The sequence below is a fragment of the Chelon labrosus genome (genome assembly GCF_963514085.1).
Source record: "Chelon labrosus genome assembly, chromosome: 15".
In the NCBI taxonomy this organism is placed as follows: domain Eukaryota; kingdom Metazoa; phylum Chordata; class Actinopteri; order Mugiliformes; family Mugilidae; genus Chelon; species Chelon labrosus.
In genome coordinates, this window is record NC_140348.1 from 7,848,378 (window position 1) to 7,866,831 (window position 18,454).

At 40.7% G+C, this 18,454-nt stretch overlaps 1 protein-coding gene across 1 annotated transcript; it reads left to right on the forward strand.

Annotated features, from left to right (window-relative positions):
* Positions 1-729: 729 nt before the first annotated feature.
* arhgef33 (Rho guanine nucleotide exchange factor (GEF) 33) lies at positions 730-15,182 on the forward strand. Its single transcript, XM_084562500.1, has 17 exons — positions 730-1,036; positions 3,110-3,153; positions 5,314-5,478; positions 6,072-6,193; positions 6,429-6,577; positions 6,720-6,860; positions 7,864-7,990; positions 8,701-8,833; positions 10,514-10,621; positions 10,833-10,925; positions 11,316-11,464; positions 12,104-12,193; positions 12,547-12,725; positions 13,105-13,550; positions 13,631-13,855; positions 13,936-14,084; positions 14,263-15,182. The coding sequence occupies exons 1-17, from the start codon at positions 985-987 to the stop codon at positions 14,390-14,392; spliced, it is 2,502 nt and encodes an 833-aa protein (XP_084418626.1). The 5' UTR covers positions 730-984; the 3' UTR covers positions 14,393-15,182.
* The last annotated feature ends 3,272 nt before the right edge of the window (positions 15,183-18,454 follow it).

Here is an 18,454-nt window from a genome sequence, read left to right on the forward strand (position 1 = left end):
GATACTTCCTTCAAGAGTTGGTTGAGATTTACCATGTGAAGCAGCTGGACTGTAAGATTCATGAGATCACACAACAACCCATCTTACCAGGCGCCAAGCTTTGCGGTTATGGCTGATGCTGACCAGTCTGAGTCAGATAATTGATGACACTTAGTCCTTTGAGTGCCTTTTATGCACAAACACCTACCGTGACTGTTGGCCTCAGATTGCTCACTGACGTGTTTAGTCTGTGAAACACATCAGTTTATCCATACAATCACCCTTTCAATGTTTTCTTTGACAGCCCCTACCCTTCCAAACAGTTTGAAGAACATGTGTGAACATAGTGACTACCGTATGTAGCGTGCATGTTAGAACTCATTGCACTTTCCCCTTGTGGCCAAAAGATTACTGCTTCAGGGTGAATATGTTCATGAACCCAAAGTGAAATCAATTATCTGTTGAAGCAGCAGAAGAAGGAAAAACAACCAGGCTACACACCCTTCACATGTCCTAGAGACAGACGCACATCTAGAGCTGACAGTGCAGCTATACAAACCGGCTTTTACTCACTGTGCCAGTTTTCATTGCAGGAAACTACAATCAGCTAGTTTCACCTCCTTCCCACTGCAATATCTGGCTTTTCCATGCCAGGCGTTCTCTCAGAAGTTGCGTAAATCATCCTCATTAACAGCCAGTCACGCCTCCTTAAATCTAATGAGTTAGCTACAGTATGAGACTGTACGATGCACAAATGTCTCCCTCTCTCTCCTCCTGATCTTTACCCTCTGTCCTTCTGCTCTCTGAAGACAAGGAGCTTTTTGTACAAAAGGGAAATCATAGGACTCACATGCTTTGGAAGGGAGAAGTGAGTGATCACAGCGAAAGATAGGTTGGCTCAGAGGAGAGGAACAAGGCAGAGAAAGTTGTTTAGAGCTGGACGAGATCTCCACAACCAGACGACCGTGAACGACACTGGACCAGACTCAACAGGACTACCTTAACATGGAGAATGGAAAACCAGAAGCAGAAGACAAGACAGAGGACATGACAGAAGGTAAAACAAGAGTTAAAAGATATGAATTAGTGATAAGATGCTCTTGGACTAAAGTTATGCAACTGCTGTGCTTATTAACAGTATATGAAACATTATAATGCTTTTCCTATTTCAACTTTTGCAACAAAACATCTAAATGAGAGTGTTCTCCTACACGTCAGTGATCTCATGTAGTGTTCAGATTTTCTCCTCTTGATTTGCTGTTGATCACAATGCAATTCATATGATTTCAGATGTGACCCCTAATAGGTTTATCGTGAAAAGATCTTTAAATTTGAAACAGCAGAAATCTATTAAATCAATATGGCTAGAGGACAGGAAAATCTGTCTTTCAGCCAAAAAAAAAAAAAAAGCTATTCATTGTAACATCAGCTTCTGGAAAGAGCATAAAATTGATATTTTCGCTCTTGGGGATGAAGAAAATCTAATAAAGGAATAATGAATAGAATCCAAAAGCAACATATGAATTGATATGTTTAAATACAAAAATGTCTTTTAAGGATATCTATCTCTATATCTATATACAGGCACTATATGTATTTCCAAGCCAAAGGTGAAACAAATTGCGTTAGTTATGGCTCGGTTCCACACGCCTAGGACTCTGGAAGTGGCTCACCTAAATGGGATGCAGCTGATGTTACCAATTACTTGCTTCCTGGGGTCACAAGTCAAAATGTGTGCTGTGAAACAGTTTTGTATAGCATTCAAACTAAAGTCTACCAAACACACATGTGTGCTGTTTTTGTGTTGTAATTATCAAAAACATCAGTCTTGCTTTAACTGACTTTAATAACATTAATATTGCAGGAGAAGAGCCTTGTACGCTACACAATTATAAAAGCAAAAAAGTGTCCCACAGTACAGGGAATGAACTCCTTCACACCATGGATTAGATATGGAGAGCTCATTCATGTCATAGCAGGCAGAAGGAACAGCAAGGTATATCATGTGTTTTCTTATCAATGCTCTGATTACAGAACTGCATCCTGTGTTTACCTAATGGCAATGATTTCATCATTTTTGTCTGGAAGTCTGAGGCCACTCGTGACATTCAGCTATCTCTGGCCTGCAACTGCTGAAGCCAAAAAGCTTAAAACCAAAGTGGCCAGAGGAAATTTGACACACTGTGTGTTCCTGGACAGAAAGCCTCAGTTGTCAGACGTTGCGTTTCCCTTCTTTTTCTCAAGATCTTTCATGGAGCAGATTGTGCGTCTGAGCCTCGGCTATTACGCATGATAATGTATGTTAAAGACGTGTTTCAGATGACCCTCTGCAGTTTTGACAGCAGCCTCGGCCTGTGACATTTCCCCAGTAAACCGAAGCATTGTGCTTTTACACAACTGGTCAACTGTCGCCAAATGCAGTGCATTTCAAAGACAAATCTGTCATAAATATTAATTTCCCCATGCACACTAACAGTCAGTTCATTTTGCACACATGAGCATCAGGTCCAGAAAAGTCCAGTAGCTTCAATTCATGGAGCTGCTCCCTGAACAACGAAGAGGAGACTTAACCACAAGTCTGACAAAGATTTACAAAAAGAACAAGACATGACATACAAGGACATGAAACGGATGATTGATCTTGTGTGTAAATGACCAAACCTCTCTTCCTGGTACATGTAGCACATGACTGCTGAGGCAAATATTTGTTGCTTTTACCTAAAGTAACACATGGGTAGACAATGAATGTAACACTTTATATGTTTCAAGATGGTTTTGGTTGAAGTTAAGGCGTATTTTGACTTGAAATGAGGAGGTCCATCGCTCAAGGCTGAGTCCAAGAAGAGCATCTTTTACGTTGCATTTAATCAGTCAACAAGTTGAAAGTTTCTGATATGTTCTCCTAGTTTTTTTTCCATATCCAGAGTTTCTTAACTCATCTCATTTACTTGTGCTAAAGCACAACAAATCATCCAACACGGTGTACATACGTAGCACAAGATCCTATGATAAAATATGTCAATAAACAAATGATTGAAATTCAACAAATACGAAGCATAATCAGTTCACCGTTTTTTTTTTTTCCCTTGTTAAAATTCAACACCATTTGTATTTTTTGTTTATTTTCCAGATACAGAAGACAATGTGGATGCAGCCAGTCTGGAGGTTGCTCAGGTAATCAGCAACACCGTCAACTTCATATTCGATTTTGTTTACAACTCAAAGCGGGAGAAATAATAAATCAACAATCACTACTAGCAAAGTTACCAATGGTTTATATGCCAAGTTCTGTCCTGTCAATCAAACCTTCCATCCAGATGTAAAGGCGTTTCTGTCTAATTACTCCATTTAAATAGTGTACTTTTACTAAACTCACTGAGCTACTATTCACCTACTTCATTATGACATTTTCAGTTTTCATAAGAATGCTTCCTCTCAGCATCTTAAGAAAACCTTTGGGCAATAAGTCACAGAAAGGTCAAATGTCAGTGCAGTCAAGTGTGTGTGTGTGGTGTGTGTGTGTGTGGGGGGGCCTAAATCAAAAGCCAGCATAATGTCTGTCCTAAACTCAGACCTTTTTCAAAAGGAAGACATCTTGAGTTGTTACAGAAGTGAAAGCACAAAGTGGCTGCTTTCCATTTACCACAGAAGCTGACAATCAGAGGGAGCGACATCACACGTGAGGCGGCTGAATGCAAGTACAGCAAGTTGAGAAGAATGTTGTTAGACGTTGTTAGCAACACCAGCTGATAACAACATAAAACATGTTTGTTTTTCTTTGCTCATACAAACAGTGTGGACCAGACATAGAAGCTAGAAATGTGTGTACAAGTGATTTAATGAAACCTAAGCACATAGAGGTGCTACTAAACAATAGGCCCTTACTGCCACAGCCGCTGATGTACAGAGCATCCATAATAGATTTTTAGGATGGGGTTGATGAGGTTTCTCTGATTTTCTGATTTCGGAAATCCGACATTTGCGGTTCCAGCTGAAATTTACAGGAAGCTTTCCAGTTCAGAGCCATCGACGTCTGGTTTCTATATCCAGTAGCTCTGTGTACATAGACTTGTAAGCCGGAAGTCCACTCCTTACTGTGGAAACCGCTGGGAAATCTGAAAGGAGTGTGCAATGTTCAAAGAATTTGCCTTATATGCTGTACAGTGTAAATGTTCCAGTGGACTTATACCTATATCCAACATGGCGATCATTATGTCACTGGGGATATAAAAACACAAAGCAACTTCTTAATAAATTCAGTTTAGCAAGATGAGCAACTCACAGCAGAACGAAGTAGAGCCGGTCTGCTAGTTTGAGGCTAATCGTGATTTCATGTTTAAAGAGCAGGAAGTCTGAGTCTTAGGTAAAGCACTATATTGTAGCTTCAAGTTCACTTTTGACACTTATTTCCTCATCAACCTATAAACACGTTAGCCCTTAAATGACTCTCTTACTGACTTACTTAAAGGAACCAACCACAGCATCACACAAAGTAAATAACGAGCTCTATGAGGCAAGCTGCAAGGACTCCAGGTGTACAGACGGACCGCAGCAACGTCAACTATCAGAAAAGGAGACGGGAAGAAACAGGACAGACGCTCCATTGAGTCTCCTGCCTGATGCCTTTCACATGACCAAGAGAGTGAGAGAGAGAAAGAGAGATGGAACGATAGGGCGAGAGAGAGCTGCAGCCCATGAAATGTTCCCGAGAGCTGATTCAGTTATCCCCACTAAATGAATTCAATCAACCCTGCATGAGAAAACGGAGAATGGAACGCAGAGAAAAGAGCGAGAAAGCAGATAAAGTATCCACTGCTTGTAGATTATTATTATTATTATTTTGAAGGGAAGATGCCTGTAGAGAGCAAATAGTCTCTGGAACTGAAAGATGGCACGGAAGATGACTGAGAATATCATTATGAAGAGGAATCAAAATCAAAGTAGTCTAGACAGAAAGTGAAGCACTAACAGGAACTAAAGGATTAAAAAAAAAACATCAGCAGTGCCATCAAATAAATTCCTGACTGCCAAAGAAATCCATAATTGTATATCTAGCTATATCTATATCCATTAAGATGAGGGAATAGATCTAAATGAGCACATAAAGCAACCTAAAATAATAAGCAACTCAACCAAATATAAACTATTAAGCTTTGTAGAAGGTGTATTCCCTTCAGACACTCAGGAATTTTAAAATCAATGCCAGACCTTTGAAAATTTTACAGAAGTCAGAGTTTTGACATAAAAGAAGCCAAGAACCAACTCTTTCAAATCTCAAATCTGAATTCACACCGCGGAGAATATCATGCATTAAAATCTCTCCTTGTGATGCAGCTGCAGGGCCTGGTGGCTGAGCTGCGCGAGGGGCTCCAGACTGCTCTGACGGAGCTGTGCGAGCTGCGCCAGAGGGACCAGGGCATGGAAGACAGGCTCCGGGCCCATCAGACTGATGTGGATGATAAGATAATGGGCCTCAAGAACTCGCTCAACACATTCAAGGTGCCGGGGACGTTACACAGAGAAAACACACACACACACGGAATCTATTCCTGGCGAGGAGGTCAAGAGGCCTCTGTAACATAATTTAGAGCATCTGACTGGAACTTTATTAAGAATGTAAACTAATTTAATCTACTGGACAGCTCCTTCAGACACACATTGCTCTTAAACTGTAGTTTGAATACTGACAGGCATCTGTGTAGTGCATCTATACACATGCAGCAGCTTTACTAACCTACAAACAAGGGACTTACTCATAAGTATGTGAATTTTTAACTTTTACGGGATTTTAGGTCTATTTACACTACAGAGAAGCGCACAGTTTGTAATAAGTTGAACATAATTTTTACAATAACCAACAAAGCTTGGATGGTGCACCAAAGCTTTAAAGTCTACATGGCAGCAAATACATTTCAAGTTTTCTTCATAAATCTTTGTGCCATTACTCCTCTATTCCTCCTCTCGATTTGTACCATAAAGCAAACCAGCGGATTTCCCTTTCCAAATCTGACTTAGTGCCCTACACTGTAAAATCCAGCACACAAGCTAATCTAGAGCAGTTTTAAACTAATTAACCTAAAATCTGCCTGCAGGAAGAGCTGAATGTGGCGTTGTTTCACATTAAGGACGTGTCCAGCAGACAAAGAGAAGTGCAGAGGAGAATCGAACTGCTGCACTCAGAGGAAAACAAAGAGATCATCTCAGTTCCACACAGGTAGGACTGAACCATCATTTATTCGATTAGCAGTGCCTCACAAACAGATTGTTTTTTTTATTTAATCTTAACTCCACATCTCCGTCTGTTTAGCACATTACGAGACAATTTTCAGATCTGATTTATCTCTCTGAATAAATGATCCCTGGCAGAGTTTTAAAAAAAGGTGACTTTGTTGTGTTACTTAGTGAATACAAACCCATTCTTGTGTTGATTGTGCGGTTTGGTCCAACAGCAGGAAGAGCTCCAGGGCAGATGTGCTGACGGCACCGGGGGACGAGCACATCTGCATGCCCAGCCAATCAGACCTCAGTGTTATTCAGCACTTTTTTTCCAGTCTGCCACACAGCGGGTCGCCGCATAGGAGCACCACGTCCACGCAGAGTGAGTGTGCATGTGCCACATTCAGGCGTAGGTTAGAAATTATAAAAAACAAAAAAAAAAACATGGGTGGTGACAGTGAAGAGGAACTAATGGCAGACCTGCAGGAGTCACTTGATCACACTGGTGTGTGTGTGTGTTGCAGCATCCGTCTCCGAGCAGGAGGCTCAGGATTCTCAGCAGCAGCAGCAGCAGCAGAGGGGTTGTTCTTCCAAATCTCCAGAGTGGGGAGAGAGCAGAAAGAGTAGAGATGAGGCAGAGAGTCACAACAGCCAGAATGAAAACAGTAAGAAATACAATTACTGACACTACTTGTGGTTTCCTCACCAGCATCAATTAAAACCATGCATTAAAGGAATCGTTTTAATTTTAAAAGTATAACCAGCTGACAGTTGGTTTAGCTCAGAATCAAGAGTGGAGGCAAAGGGTAACTGATCCCTTGTCTCCATCCAAAGGTAACAAAGTCAACCATAAAACACAATGCAAAACCACCAATTTGAATTCTTAAAAAAATAAAAAAATAAAACAAGTTTTAGTGGTTCCCTCTGGGAGGATTTTATAACCTTTGGACAGAGCAAGTAGAGGCGTTTCCTCGTTTACAGACATTTTCCAAAATGTCAAACTGTTTCTTTTAATTTGAACTCAGCAGGTAAAAGTATATCTTTGGTAAAATAATAATAAAAACAATGTCAAGAAGAAGACACAATCTAACACTGGGATCAGAAATCACTTTGAGTATCTAGAGGTAAACCATCTACATCTGCTGTTGGTGCAGATCAGCCAGTAACAGGGGCCCACTGCACGTCTCTGGCTTTTACAAGCAGATGTTAATGTCAATCTATTTCTAAAGCATTTAAAAAATAATAAAAGGTGACCAAAGTGCTGTACAGAGTAGCTGAAGCTTGTAAAAAAAAATACATAAAACACATAAACACACAGTGAACAAAAAAACAAAGACAATGGAGAGGAAGAGGTAAAAGAAAAGCCAAATTAAAAGCACTAGACTAAAACAATAAAAAGTCACAATAAAAACAGCAGCTCTCGAACTGAATTAAATGTCAAACAATAAAAAGTGAGTTTTACAACCAGGCAGTGTCTGGGCCTGCCTAATATGCAGATTGGAGATTGGAGGCTTCAGCTGAGAAAGCTCGATCTCCCCTGAGCTTCAGCCACGCTCTTCTGACAACCAGAGGACAATGGTCAGCAGACCTGATGTCTTTGCAGATTCAGGACGAAGCACAGCGAATGAAATATGTTTAAACTTCAAATATGTTGTGCTTCGTGTGCAGATAAGAGACAGAGAGCAGCTCTGGAGCTGCTGGAGTCAGAGAGAGTCTACGTCTCTCACCTGTCTCTGCTGCTGAAGGCCAACATCTCCTTCAACGGATCAGAAACTCTCACCTCTAAAGACAAACGGTAAGCCTACCAGCGCACAAACACAGCTCACACACACATCCCAGAATCTTACAGGGACATTACTGGAATAAGTCACTGTTAAATAAGGAGGAGGCATTTGGAGTTCTCCGTAGGAAGATCACACGTCAACAATTTTTGCTATTAAGAATAAAGACACACCCTAGAAGAATAAGAACAACCCAGACGCTGCCAACACAAACACACAAAGAGCCACACTTAATATGTTCTAGGAGTGGCTCCAGACCTAATTTGAGACCTACAGTGACAGGAGAACAGGAAATAAATAAATCAAATAAAAGCAGGTTATAAACACCAGCGAGACAGTGCAGACACCACACAGCTTGTTAATGTAATCAGCACACGAGTTCCCAATGATGACCGAAGAGCTCAGAAGACAGAGGACTACTTTTTCAAAGACTTAGTATATGTTTTTGGAAATATTTTATCTAATAAAATCTGAGAAAAAACACCAAGAGTAGTCTTTATGTAATGTTATTCTTAAAAGTACTAAGACAGAGTCACGTGTGCTGAGACTGCTGAAGTGAACATCTTCATAGCATATGGATCATTGTTATATAAACTCAACATGACAGTATAATATATATATATTACAGAAAAGGACAAAAATTAAGAATGTCTGCATGAAAATTCCCGTGAGAGACAAACGGTTCATTCATCTTCTATGCTTCTTTCTTTCTTGCCGTCTTCAGTCCGTTTCCCAGCTGCTTGAGGTTTCTGATCCAGCAGCACCTCGAGCTCCTCCACACCCTGCAGGAACGCGTGCTCAAGTGCCAGTGGCAAGGCATCATGGGGGATGTGTTCATGAGGCTCACCAGCAAAGAGGTAAACACAGAAGAGCTGCTACTGTTTTCTTTCAGCTCCCGAGTTTCCCGATTTTTTCTTCTTCTCCTCATATTTCTGCAGATGTTAACGCGTCTCACGGCAGCCTGCGTCACGGCTGCATACCCATGATTTTTATGTTCATGTGTTGATTTGTTTCTCCAGTAAACACAGCCAGATCAGCCACAGACTTCTCTGTCCATACACTGGAAAGCAACCATTTCATCCTTCGAAAACTGAAACAAAAAATCTCTTGTGAATTGTCCTAACTGTCAGTTATCTGTCAGTCACAACTGTCTGTGAACCGTCACACAGTCTAGAAACTCTGTTGTGATCCTGGACAATGATCTAACTTCCTAGAGCCACAACAATGGCAGTAAAAACCTGATTTACAAACAATGGAAATGATGTACATGAATCTTATTGTCCTAGGAGGAAGTCAAAAAAACAGTTTCCGTCTACTGTAACACGCGGCTGACGGGAATATCCAAATGTCAAAAAAAGCAGCCATAGCACATCTCTCTTGTAAATTAGGCCCTACATGATCCGACACATCTTTCTGACATGCTTGCGAGCTATGAGCAAGTTTGACTCCTGGCTGAACTGCCTCAAACTTCTGTAACATACCGCCCAATCATATCCACTCTGCTCCAGTGGCGTCATCTATTAAACTGAAATTGCCTTTAAATGTTTTTTTACTGGTTTCAGCTCACATTGCCACCGATTTATTTCTCGTAATTGTGCTTGAAACAGACACTTAAACTGGTGACAGGAGAACAGCACGTCCTATGTTTGCCTACTCAATTTGCAGCATTGAATATAGAAACTAAATACTGTATTAAAAAACACTTCAACGCTCGCTGCAGTTCAGCTCAAGTTCATCTGTTCCAGAGATTCGGTCTCGCGACAGGGCCATTATAATGAATATAAATCACTGTGGCAGCCACGACGGGCATTAAATGAAATGTCAAATTCCAGCAGAGGCATGTCGAGAGCTGGAATACAGATGTAGCGCAAAGACAATAGTGACTCCTGTTAGAACTGTTCAAAACAAATGAGCGCCAAAAGGACGCCACAGCTCGGTTGACGAAAACATAACTCTCCAAGACCTCTTCCGGACGGATAAAAGTAGGAGCTGATTCACACCCAAATAAGTGAAACTCAGAAGCCAGCCCAGAACTGCTAAAGCTAATCAGTCTATTCTATTAAAGCCAGTGTGTGGGTAATTGTATCGGAGGGAGAGGTAGGAAATGCAGTAATTGGTGTGAATTCCGAGCTGTTTAAAAGAAAATTAGAGACCGGTTCACAGTGAAGTGTGGGACCTCTCTTACCGATGGCCGAAGGGAGAAGAGAAGGAGAAAAGAAAAGAAAAGAAACTGACACTGCATTGAAAAATATGCAGTGTCAGTTACTCTTTTATTACTCTTTTGCTAAAGTAATATTTGAGATACACGTGACTCTTGGCGGTCATTACATGCATCTGATCTGCAGAACACAAAGAAGATGGAGCTTGTTTTTAAGTATTTTTACAAATGAGTGTGCACATGATGGTCTGCTACAATCTATAACGTATCATACAGAGAAGGGAGGAGAGGAAGTGATGAATGTTTCAACAGGTAATTTGTTTATACAGTATATGCAAATCCAGACATTGTCTCTCTCTCTATCTCTGTCTCCATCCAGAGTGATTTCTTGGACTTCTATGTGTCCTACCTGAAGGAGCTCCCAGACTGTCTGTCCGTCGTCACCATGCTCGCCTCGAGCTCCATGAAATCTTCTGCCTTTGTGGAGGTAACGCAGAACGAGACAGAGCATGATGTGACTGAGAGGGCTATGAATGAATGATGAACCCTGAGTCAGAAATGACTGAGCAGTCCTAGCAGGTTGATTTTAAGCCTCGGTTTTGTTAAAGTCACAATTCTCACACCTGTGTCTCCTCCTATGCTCATTGGTTCTCCCGTGCCGCCTTGTGCTCTGACTGGCCGTGTGGTGCTGCCTTCAGTGTGACATAATGGGTGATGAGTCCAAACCCTCCCTCCACACTCTGCTCCTTCAGCCGGTTCAGAGGATCCCGGAGTACCTGCTGCTGCTACAGGTGATCGATCAATTCCCACAACGCACACTTCAAGGAATAAAAAGAAAATGAAGTCTATTTGAGGTGTTGAGGTGTTTTAAATGCTATACACGACTTCAAACTTTACTTTCTTGTCATTCTTCATGTTTGTTATGTCAGAAGGTAACAAAATCTGCCTTCCTGTAAATCTCAAATTACCTGTTAGATCTCATTTATACAGCATATAAAAACTCTTTATTTGTTGCATGGATTAAACAAACAAAATATGTTCAGAGGTGCTGGTAGGTACCTTCAAACAGAGCAAAGAAAGCTACTACTCTTTTGCTAAAGTAATATTTGAGATACACGTGACTCTGGTTGCACTGATCTCAATCCCATATGAATATATATATTCTGTGTATCTGTGTGTAGGGACTGCTCAGGCAGACGGATGCCGACCACCCAGACTACTACCTGCTGCTGGTGAGCATCCAGCAGTTCAGGTCGTTCACGGCGCAGTACCACCACCTCCTCCAGCACAACCAAGAGCTCTTGCTCCTCAACCGCAAGGAGGTGAAGAGGTCAGCACTACCACACTACCATAACAACACTGCAGCTCATGTTGAAAAAATATAATGAGGCAGAAATATATATAAAGTATATATACAAGGATATATAAATGCAATATGCAAGGATATGAAAATATGAGATGTATATACAACGTGCACAGTATATAAAGATATAAAAATATAGGGCAAGCAGGATATACAAATGTAAATATACAATATATTCAATATAGAAGAGCATCAAATATGGACTGGTCATGAGATATATTGTTTGTATAGAGTTATATACACGTGTATATAAACATATGTATAAAAATATGTAAGATAGATGAATTCTGTATAAACTATACAAGATACGTAAATGTTAAGATATTTAAGCTATAAGATATATACATTCTGTATAATATATGTAATATTGACACAGTCAGGATTTGCCATAGTCCAGTTCTGTCCTCACAGGGAGGCGTTGTAGAGTTGTATGTCCTGAGGGACATCAGTGTGGAAGGGAAGAGACAGCAGCCTGTCTCTGAATGTGCTTCTCTTCCTGATTATAGTGTCATATAGTAAACGTTGTTCATAATGGACCTGAGTTTGTCCAAAGATATATATATATATATATATATATAGAGGGTGTGTGTTCACTTTGCTGTGCAGGTCTACCATGAAGCAGCTGTTAAAGACGGTGGAGACGGGGATTCAAGCCAACAACATGGGCTCACCGTATCCTTACAGTAGCGCAATGCTGTGAGTATTTACTCTGCAGTCCTCTAGCAGTTTTCTACTCCATTTATTTATTTTATTCTTTGATATGAATCATTTGGATTTCCTATGAAAGCTGATTTGATTCTTATTTGGCCACTAGGCAGCAGAAAGTGAACAGACACATCTGATAGCCCTGACAGATTATTTCCCAACCACATTATGTACATGGTAGACTTGTTTTCCAATATTCCTTTATTCTACCTCTGTTATTTTTCCTTTAACTGCTATGGGAAACTGTGTCTTTACATTTATAACCAGTTTGTTGCTATCTATGTGAGCTATAACGCATGGTTTTTGTCAGCTGTGAATAATGAGTCCTTTATTATTCACCACAGGGAACATGCTAGCAACGCAAAGCTAAGGAAGCAGTGTCTCCTGGAGCAGATCCAGTCTCACCGTTTCCACGACTGGGATCGGGACCAAGATCCCGAAACCCACTGCTATGATACAGAGTGGTCCTCCCAGCTCCCGTTCTTGAACCCCGATCTGGACTCACGGAACCACAAACCAACAGGTCTGAGCTCACAGAAGCTTCTGGTTGTTGTATCAGATGATCTCTCTCTGATCGGTTGATGTTGATTTGGCAATGAAAGGATTACTGGGAGACATCGGTGTACTTCAAATTAGGTGGGATTATAGAACAGTGAATGAAAGGCTGGAGGCAGGATTTAAACTTCTCATTCAAGGTCTCTTTTGTTGCTTCACATACCAGCTTCCAATATGTTTAGTGAAAGCAGTCAAATCATTGTGGGCCCTAGTGAAGGAATGTCTGGTTCGTCATGATAAGTTGAAAAAGTTTCTTTTTGTGTCCCAGAATCCTTTGCTGAAACACTTTAATGCATCTGGGCCAACTGTCCCATAACTCAACCAATTAACCCACCTTTGGCCTTCAGGTCTTGGCAGTATCCCTGAGAGTGAGATGTCCGATAGGCACCATCTTCCCTCCAGACCTACTGAGTTCCGTCAGGTCCAGCCAGGCTCTGCTCTGGCTGATGCCCTCGGGGAGTTCCTCCTTCCTCCAGACCCTCCTGGGATGGAGAGCCTCTATGAGGAGGAAGGAGGCTCCCTTCACGATGCATCAATGTTCGACCGCTGCTCGTCTGCCTCCTCTGACTCCTCCATCGACATTGCCTTCGTGAAGTGCCCCAAAGCCCCCTCTGGACCACATCACGCAACAGCTACAAATGTGTTGACGGCCCGTGATGTCTTCGGCAACGGCGGAAGTCAGAGGAATGGTCACAACAGACTACCGAACCGGGCTTGCGTGTCTCCGGATGAGGCTGTGATGATGCGCCGCAATCAGCATCGCCCCCTCCAGGCCAGCCAGCGTAAGAGTAAGGTGAGCACGTTGGTAGGTTAGAGAAATATTATCAAGTCATTTTTGCATGTGTACAAATCAACATCTTCTCTACTGTGTAGTCACTGAACGGCCTGCAGATGGAGAACACAGTGAGTGGTCTGGATGGAGGACCGATATCAGATCACCTGCACAGGGTGGGGCTGGGCAGCCATGCCAAACTGGAGCGCCAGGGCAGTAGAGGCAGCAAAGGATGTTCTACTCCATCCCGCAAGATCCACAGTTCCCCAGGGACCAGAGTGGATGCTGGGAAACAGAGCCCAGATCTTCATGGACTGCTCAACATTGTGGGTTTCAGCTGAGATGTGACTTGTGCATAAAATCTGTTTGAAGTCCAAATTTGAAGTAAATGCAATGTTGTGTTCAGGCCCACCAGGACCCTGGAGTCCAGTCATGGGGGGATGAGTCCAAGTGGAGGGGCGGGGCAGAGGAGAATAACCACACCCCCTTCAGTGAGAGGAGTCGCAAGGACAAAGGAGGATTCAGGAGCTCATTTAAGAAACTCTTCAAGAAGAAGTGAGAATGATGATGGGACTGTGATACAGCAGCTGCTTTAACTAAAAGATTAAAAGAAAATAACCAGAGACATCAGGAAGGCAACAAAGAAATAAATGTTTAGCCTTCAAAAGCTGCAGTTCTTTTGCACCATTTTAAGACACAGGAGTTTCACATTTACCCCTCCTCTTTCTTTTAGGTCAGGTGATGAGAAGAAGGAGAAGGGAAGCGAGAAAACCTCAGAAAATCAAAACAACGGCGAACACGAGACGCAGGGGAAGAACCCCAAACTGGTCCCACTGGAGATCAACCGCGGCACAGCTGTATGAACAAACACATGAATACCAGACTGAATATGTAGTGAAGAATGTACATGTTTAGCTGAGACCCCGTTTTTTTTTTTTTTTTATTATTATTTCTATTTTTACAATTGCTGTATAGATGCTGTACAGGTACACACCGTTTAAATATGCTACTTTTCTTCTAAATATAAAGTTTAAATGCGATTTTTATTTATCCTACCCCTGGCCTTCACACTGAGGGAAAGCACTTGACATGTTTGGACCATGGACCGATGGCACATTTGTTTTTAGAGTTATTTTATAAAAATTCATTAGGTTAAGATTGACTTGCTCCTAAATTACACAATAAACAGAGGCTGATTGTACAGTTAAGAGAACAAATGAATTTTTTTGTCAATTAATATGTGAATATATGATGACAAATCTGACCACTAGAGGGCACATTTACCCCCATGCTGTAAATAAACCTGCTGTCTTCATTTTCTTTATGGTTTCGAGGTAACTAACATCTTTGTTTTGCGTTTTACTCTATGTATGAAGGGTTTTGTTTTCGCTTCAAGTTCAAACCTGACATTGTTCCAGTTCATCTAGCAATATCCAGAATCATATAGTTGCATATACTCAGGAGAAAAAAAAAATATATTAAGCTGTTTTATTTTGTATTTTGTGTACGTGTGGTTTTAAAGATAGAACAGGAAATGTTTGTCTTCTTGATGGTGATTATTATTGTGCACTGAACTGTTTTGTTAAGAGAGAAGGATGTCACAATGTTCAATAAAGCTCTCCACTGAGTATTTGTCAGTCACACTGAACAGACTGAGCCATCATCAGACATTGTATCACCTCTCAACCCTTCATACGCACATTCAGCAGGAAGTAAGTCACTTGAATCAGATGTTTGGTTCTGGTTTGAGTAGAACCTGCTGCTGAAATAATATAAAGAAACAGTAAACAGTTTAAAATTTTGAAGGAATTAATTGTCCAAGCTCCTTAAGGAGTCGGACTATGAACCTGAAGTCATTACATGATGAAAGGAATTAAAAATAGCAAAGAGCCACTTAAACAGCTCTGTGGTAACAACAATATTTTAATTATTGAAATAATTAAATTATCAGCTAAAGATAAACTAAACCTTCTTGTGAGAAAAAAATGGTCCTGTTTTTTTTTTTTTTTTTTTAAATAAATTATTTTCTGAAATGTTTTCCTGAAAACTATCCTGAGAAGGAATAAAATCTCATGACTGACGCCACAGTCACTACAACATACAGTATTTTACGAAGTCTTATGCTGGAAAGGTTGGAAAGGTCTGGTGATCTATGACTAAAATAAAGGATTAAAGTGTGAAATAGGAAAGCTTAAAAATCCAAATGCCAAAACATCCCTGACCTGTCGAGGTATGGACTCCAGTAGACCTCTGTAGGTTATGGTCTTTTATTTACTTGACGCTTTTCACACCCACCCATTCGTTCACACTTTAACTCACCAGTGCCAGGCGCTTGAAGAAACGCAGGGTTCCATTATGTTTCCATGCTAACCCTCTGGTTCACAGACAACCCACTCCAACTCCTGAACCACCAACGTGATCCACTGTGCGTTCTGAAACCTTTCCATCAGAACCAGCACTGACTTTTCAGCAATTTGAGCTACAGTATCTCGCCTGTTGGAGCAGACTACACTGTCCAGCCTTTGCTCCCAATACGCCTCAGTGAGCCTTGACCGTGACCCATAACCCTGCCACTGGTTCACCACTGTTCCTTCCTCACAACAGCTGCAGTTTTAGAGATTCCCTGTCTGAGTATTCAAGCCATCACAATTTGTCCTTTGTCAAATATGCTCAAATCCTTCCCCTTGCCCATTTTCTTCCTGCTTCTAGCACATAAACATGTAGGGTAAAATGTTACCTTACTGCCTAGCATATCACACCCACAGGTGCCGTGATAACAAGATAATCAGTGTTTTTCACCAGTCAGTGGCCATAATGTTACTGCTGATCATTATTTTTTAGCTCTATAAGACGTTACCATAATACAGCACACCCTTACTCACAGGAAACATTTTGACTTGCAGTATAAAAGGCACAGCACAATAGCAGGGACTCCATATTAAAGCAGAGAAACACAATCAGGACATGATTAATTCTTTCCTCTTCCTCCAATTCTGTAGTTCCTGTCCTCCTGTGACGCGTCAACACGTCTGCTGCACATCAGAAATGACCACAAGCCACCAAACGCTTCAGTTCCTTCTTTAATGTGTTAACCTGTCATCTCATAAATCTGTTACACTTCTGAAACAAAATATAGGCAATTATACAGTATGTAAAACAAACCCATTTTTATTTTACACTATATACATTTCATAACGTACGCATTATGAAAGCAACAGACAAAGGTGATGTAAAAGCAACAGAACAGACGTGACCTTCTGTGTTTTAAGATCGGGAGGAGACCTGGATCAAACAGCCTTGGGAAATAACTCACAGCCAAATTAATCTGCGGAGGAAAATTAACGCCAGTTGTTTTCTTTTCCGTGAGTGTCATAGAGAGAATGTACACAACTGGTACGCAAAGCATCTCAAAGCGGGGCCTGTGACTTATTCTCCATGTGATTTGATCCAGGCTCAGTTGAGTTTAGAAAAAAACAGATTTCTGGTTTTTAAGATTTCAGCACAAAGAGTTGCCATGTTGGCACCTGCTTTCAGGGTTGCAGATTAAGCTCGTGTGCACGGCGGCAGGAAGTTAGGAAACAGGGCGTCATTCAATCCCATGTGAACTTTGTGATTATGCTAAATAGACAGTTTTCCCAACATGTTTTAAGTCATGAACCCTGCAGAAAAGGACAGGCATACAACTGCTTGGAGTTTGCGTTTGAGCCACATGAAAACATCCACAAAGATGTGAGGATTAATTATTATTATCTTTTTAAATCTTATGATTCAAAAAAAAAAAAAAGAAAAGAAATCTCCCCTCTTATTAAGTGGAATATCTCATTTACTTTGTACTCACGTGATACATTTGAGTATCTTTTGTTCATTTACACACATCCGCTGCGAGGACACAGACATTTAAGAGTTTAGAGAACATGTTTTGTTTAACGTCTTCTTTACAATCAGACATATTGTTTTAGTTTTAAATCTAGCACATACCACGAGGTAGACTACTGTACCTAAATATGGCCATAAGAAGTTTCAACAACGTATTTTGGCATTACGCAAAAAAAAAAAAAAAGAGTCAAATATACGTTCTTTGACAATAAACTGAGCCCTAGTATTAAGGAATGTTTTTTTTTTTTTTTAAACCAAATTTACAATGAACGTCACGCTGGGCTGACAATATTGATGGATATTCTAGTTGCAAAAACAGATTAATTTGGCTTGATGGTATATCTAACATCTTTTGACAATAATGAATAGATTTTAGCTGAAATGACACACTCGGCTACAGCCCTGATATTTTGCCCAGTCTGTATTAGTTGGCAGGAAGCACATGTATTTGCATCATCAAAGCTGAATCGCTCGTCTGGGGCACTAATGCACTTTGTAGGCAATCCAAAGCAAAAACAATGCATTTTATTGTTTGCTACTGATAAAATTCTTTAAGAAAAGTGTTTTAAAAATATAAATAGTGAAAATATGTTGTGTGTTTGCTAACAAACCATCAGATTTCATCTTTTCTATGGCTGTAATGCGAAGGCTTTAGTTTTGCATGATGCGTATTTCAGGTGCAAAGGAGCACTCTTTATTTTAAGAAACGTGTGCACAGACCATAAAAAAATTACAATTTATATTCAAACTGTGGACTCGAACTCTTATAATCAGTGAGATGATCCGTTTGTCCACAAATAAATCCCATAAAAACATAGTGAATAGTGTGCAGGGGTTAGTTTGATTCCTGTCTCTGAATGCTTGGGGGGGGGCGTCATGTTGGAAAATTGACCAAAAATTGACCAGAAATTGACCAAAAATATAGTATGACACTATCAACTATGAAATTCATTTCACTGTATGTAAAGGGAAACATGAAGTCCAGGAGAATCTGAAGGCTGGTACATTACTTTTTCAGTTACCTGTCCCCAACATGGTGACGCTTATGT

Excerpts from the sequence above, each read along its gene's own strand:
- arhgef33 (XM_084562500.1), top strand. The coding sequence starts at position 985 with ATGGAGAATGGAAAACCAGAAGCAGAAGACAAGACAGAGGACATGACA. Across the intron at positions 1,037-3,109 it reads GACAGAGGACATGACAGAAG|ATACAGAAGACAATGTGGAT; the intron begins GTAAAACAAGAG and ends TTTATTTTCCAG. Across the intron at positions 13,856-13,935 it reads TTCATGGACTGCTCAACATT|GCCCACCAGGACCCTGGAGT; the intron begins GTGGGTTTCAGC and ends TGTTGTGTTCAG.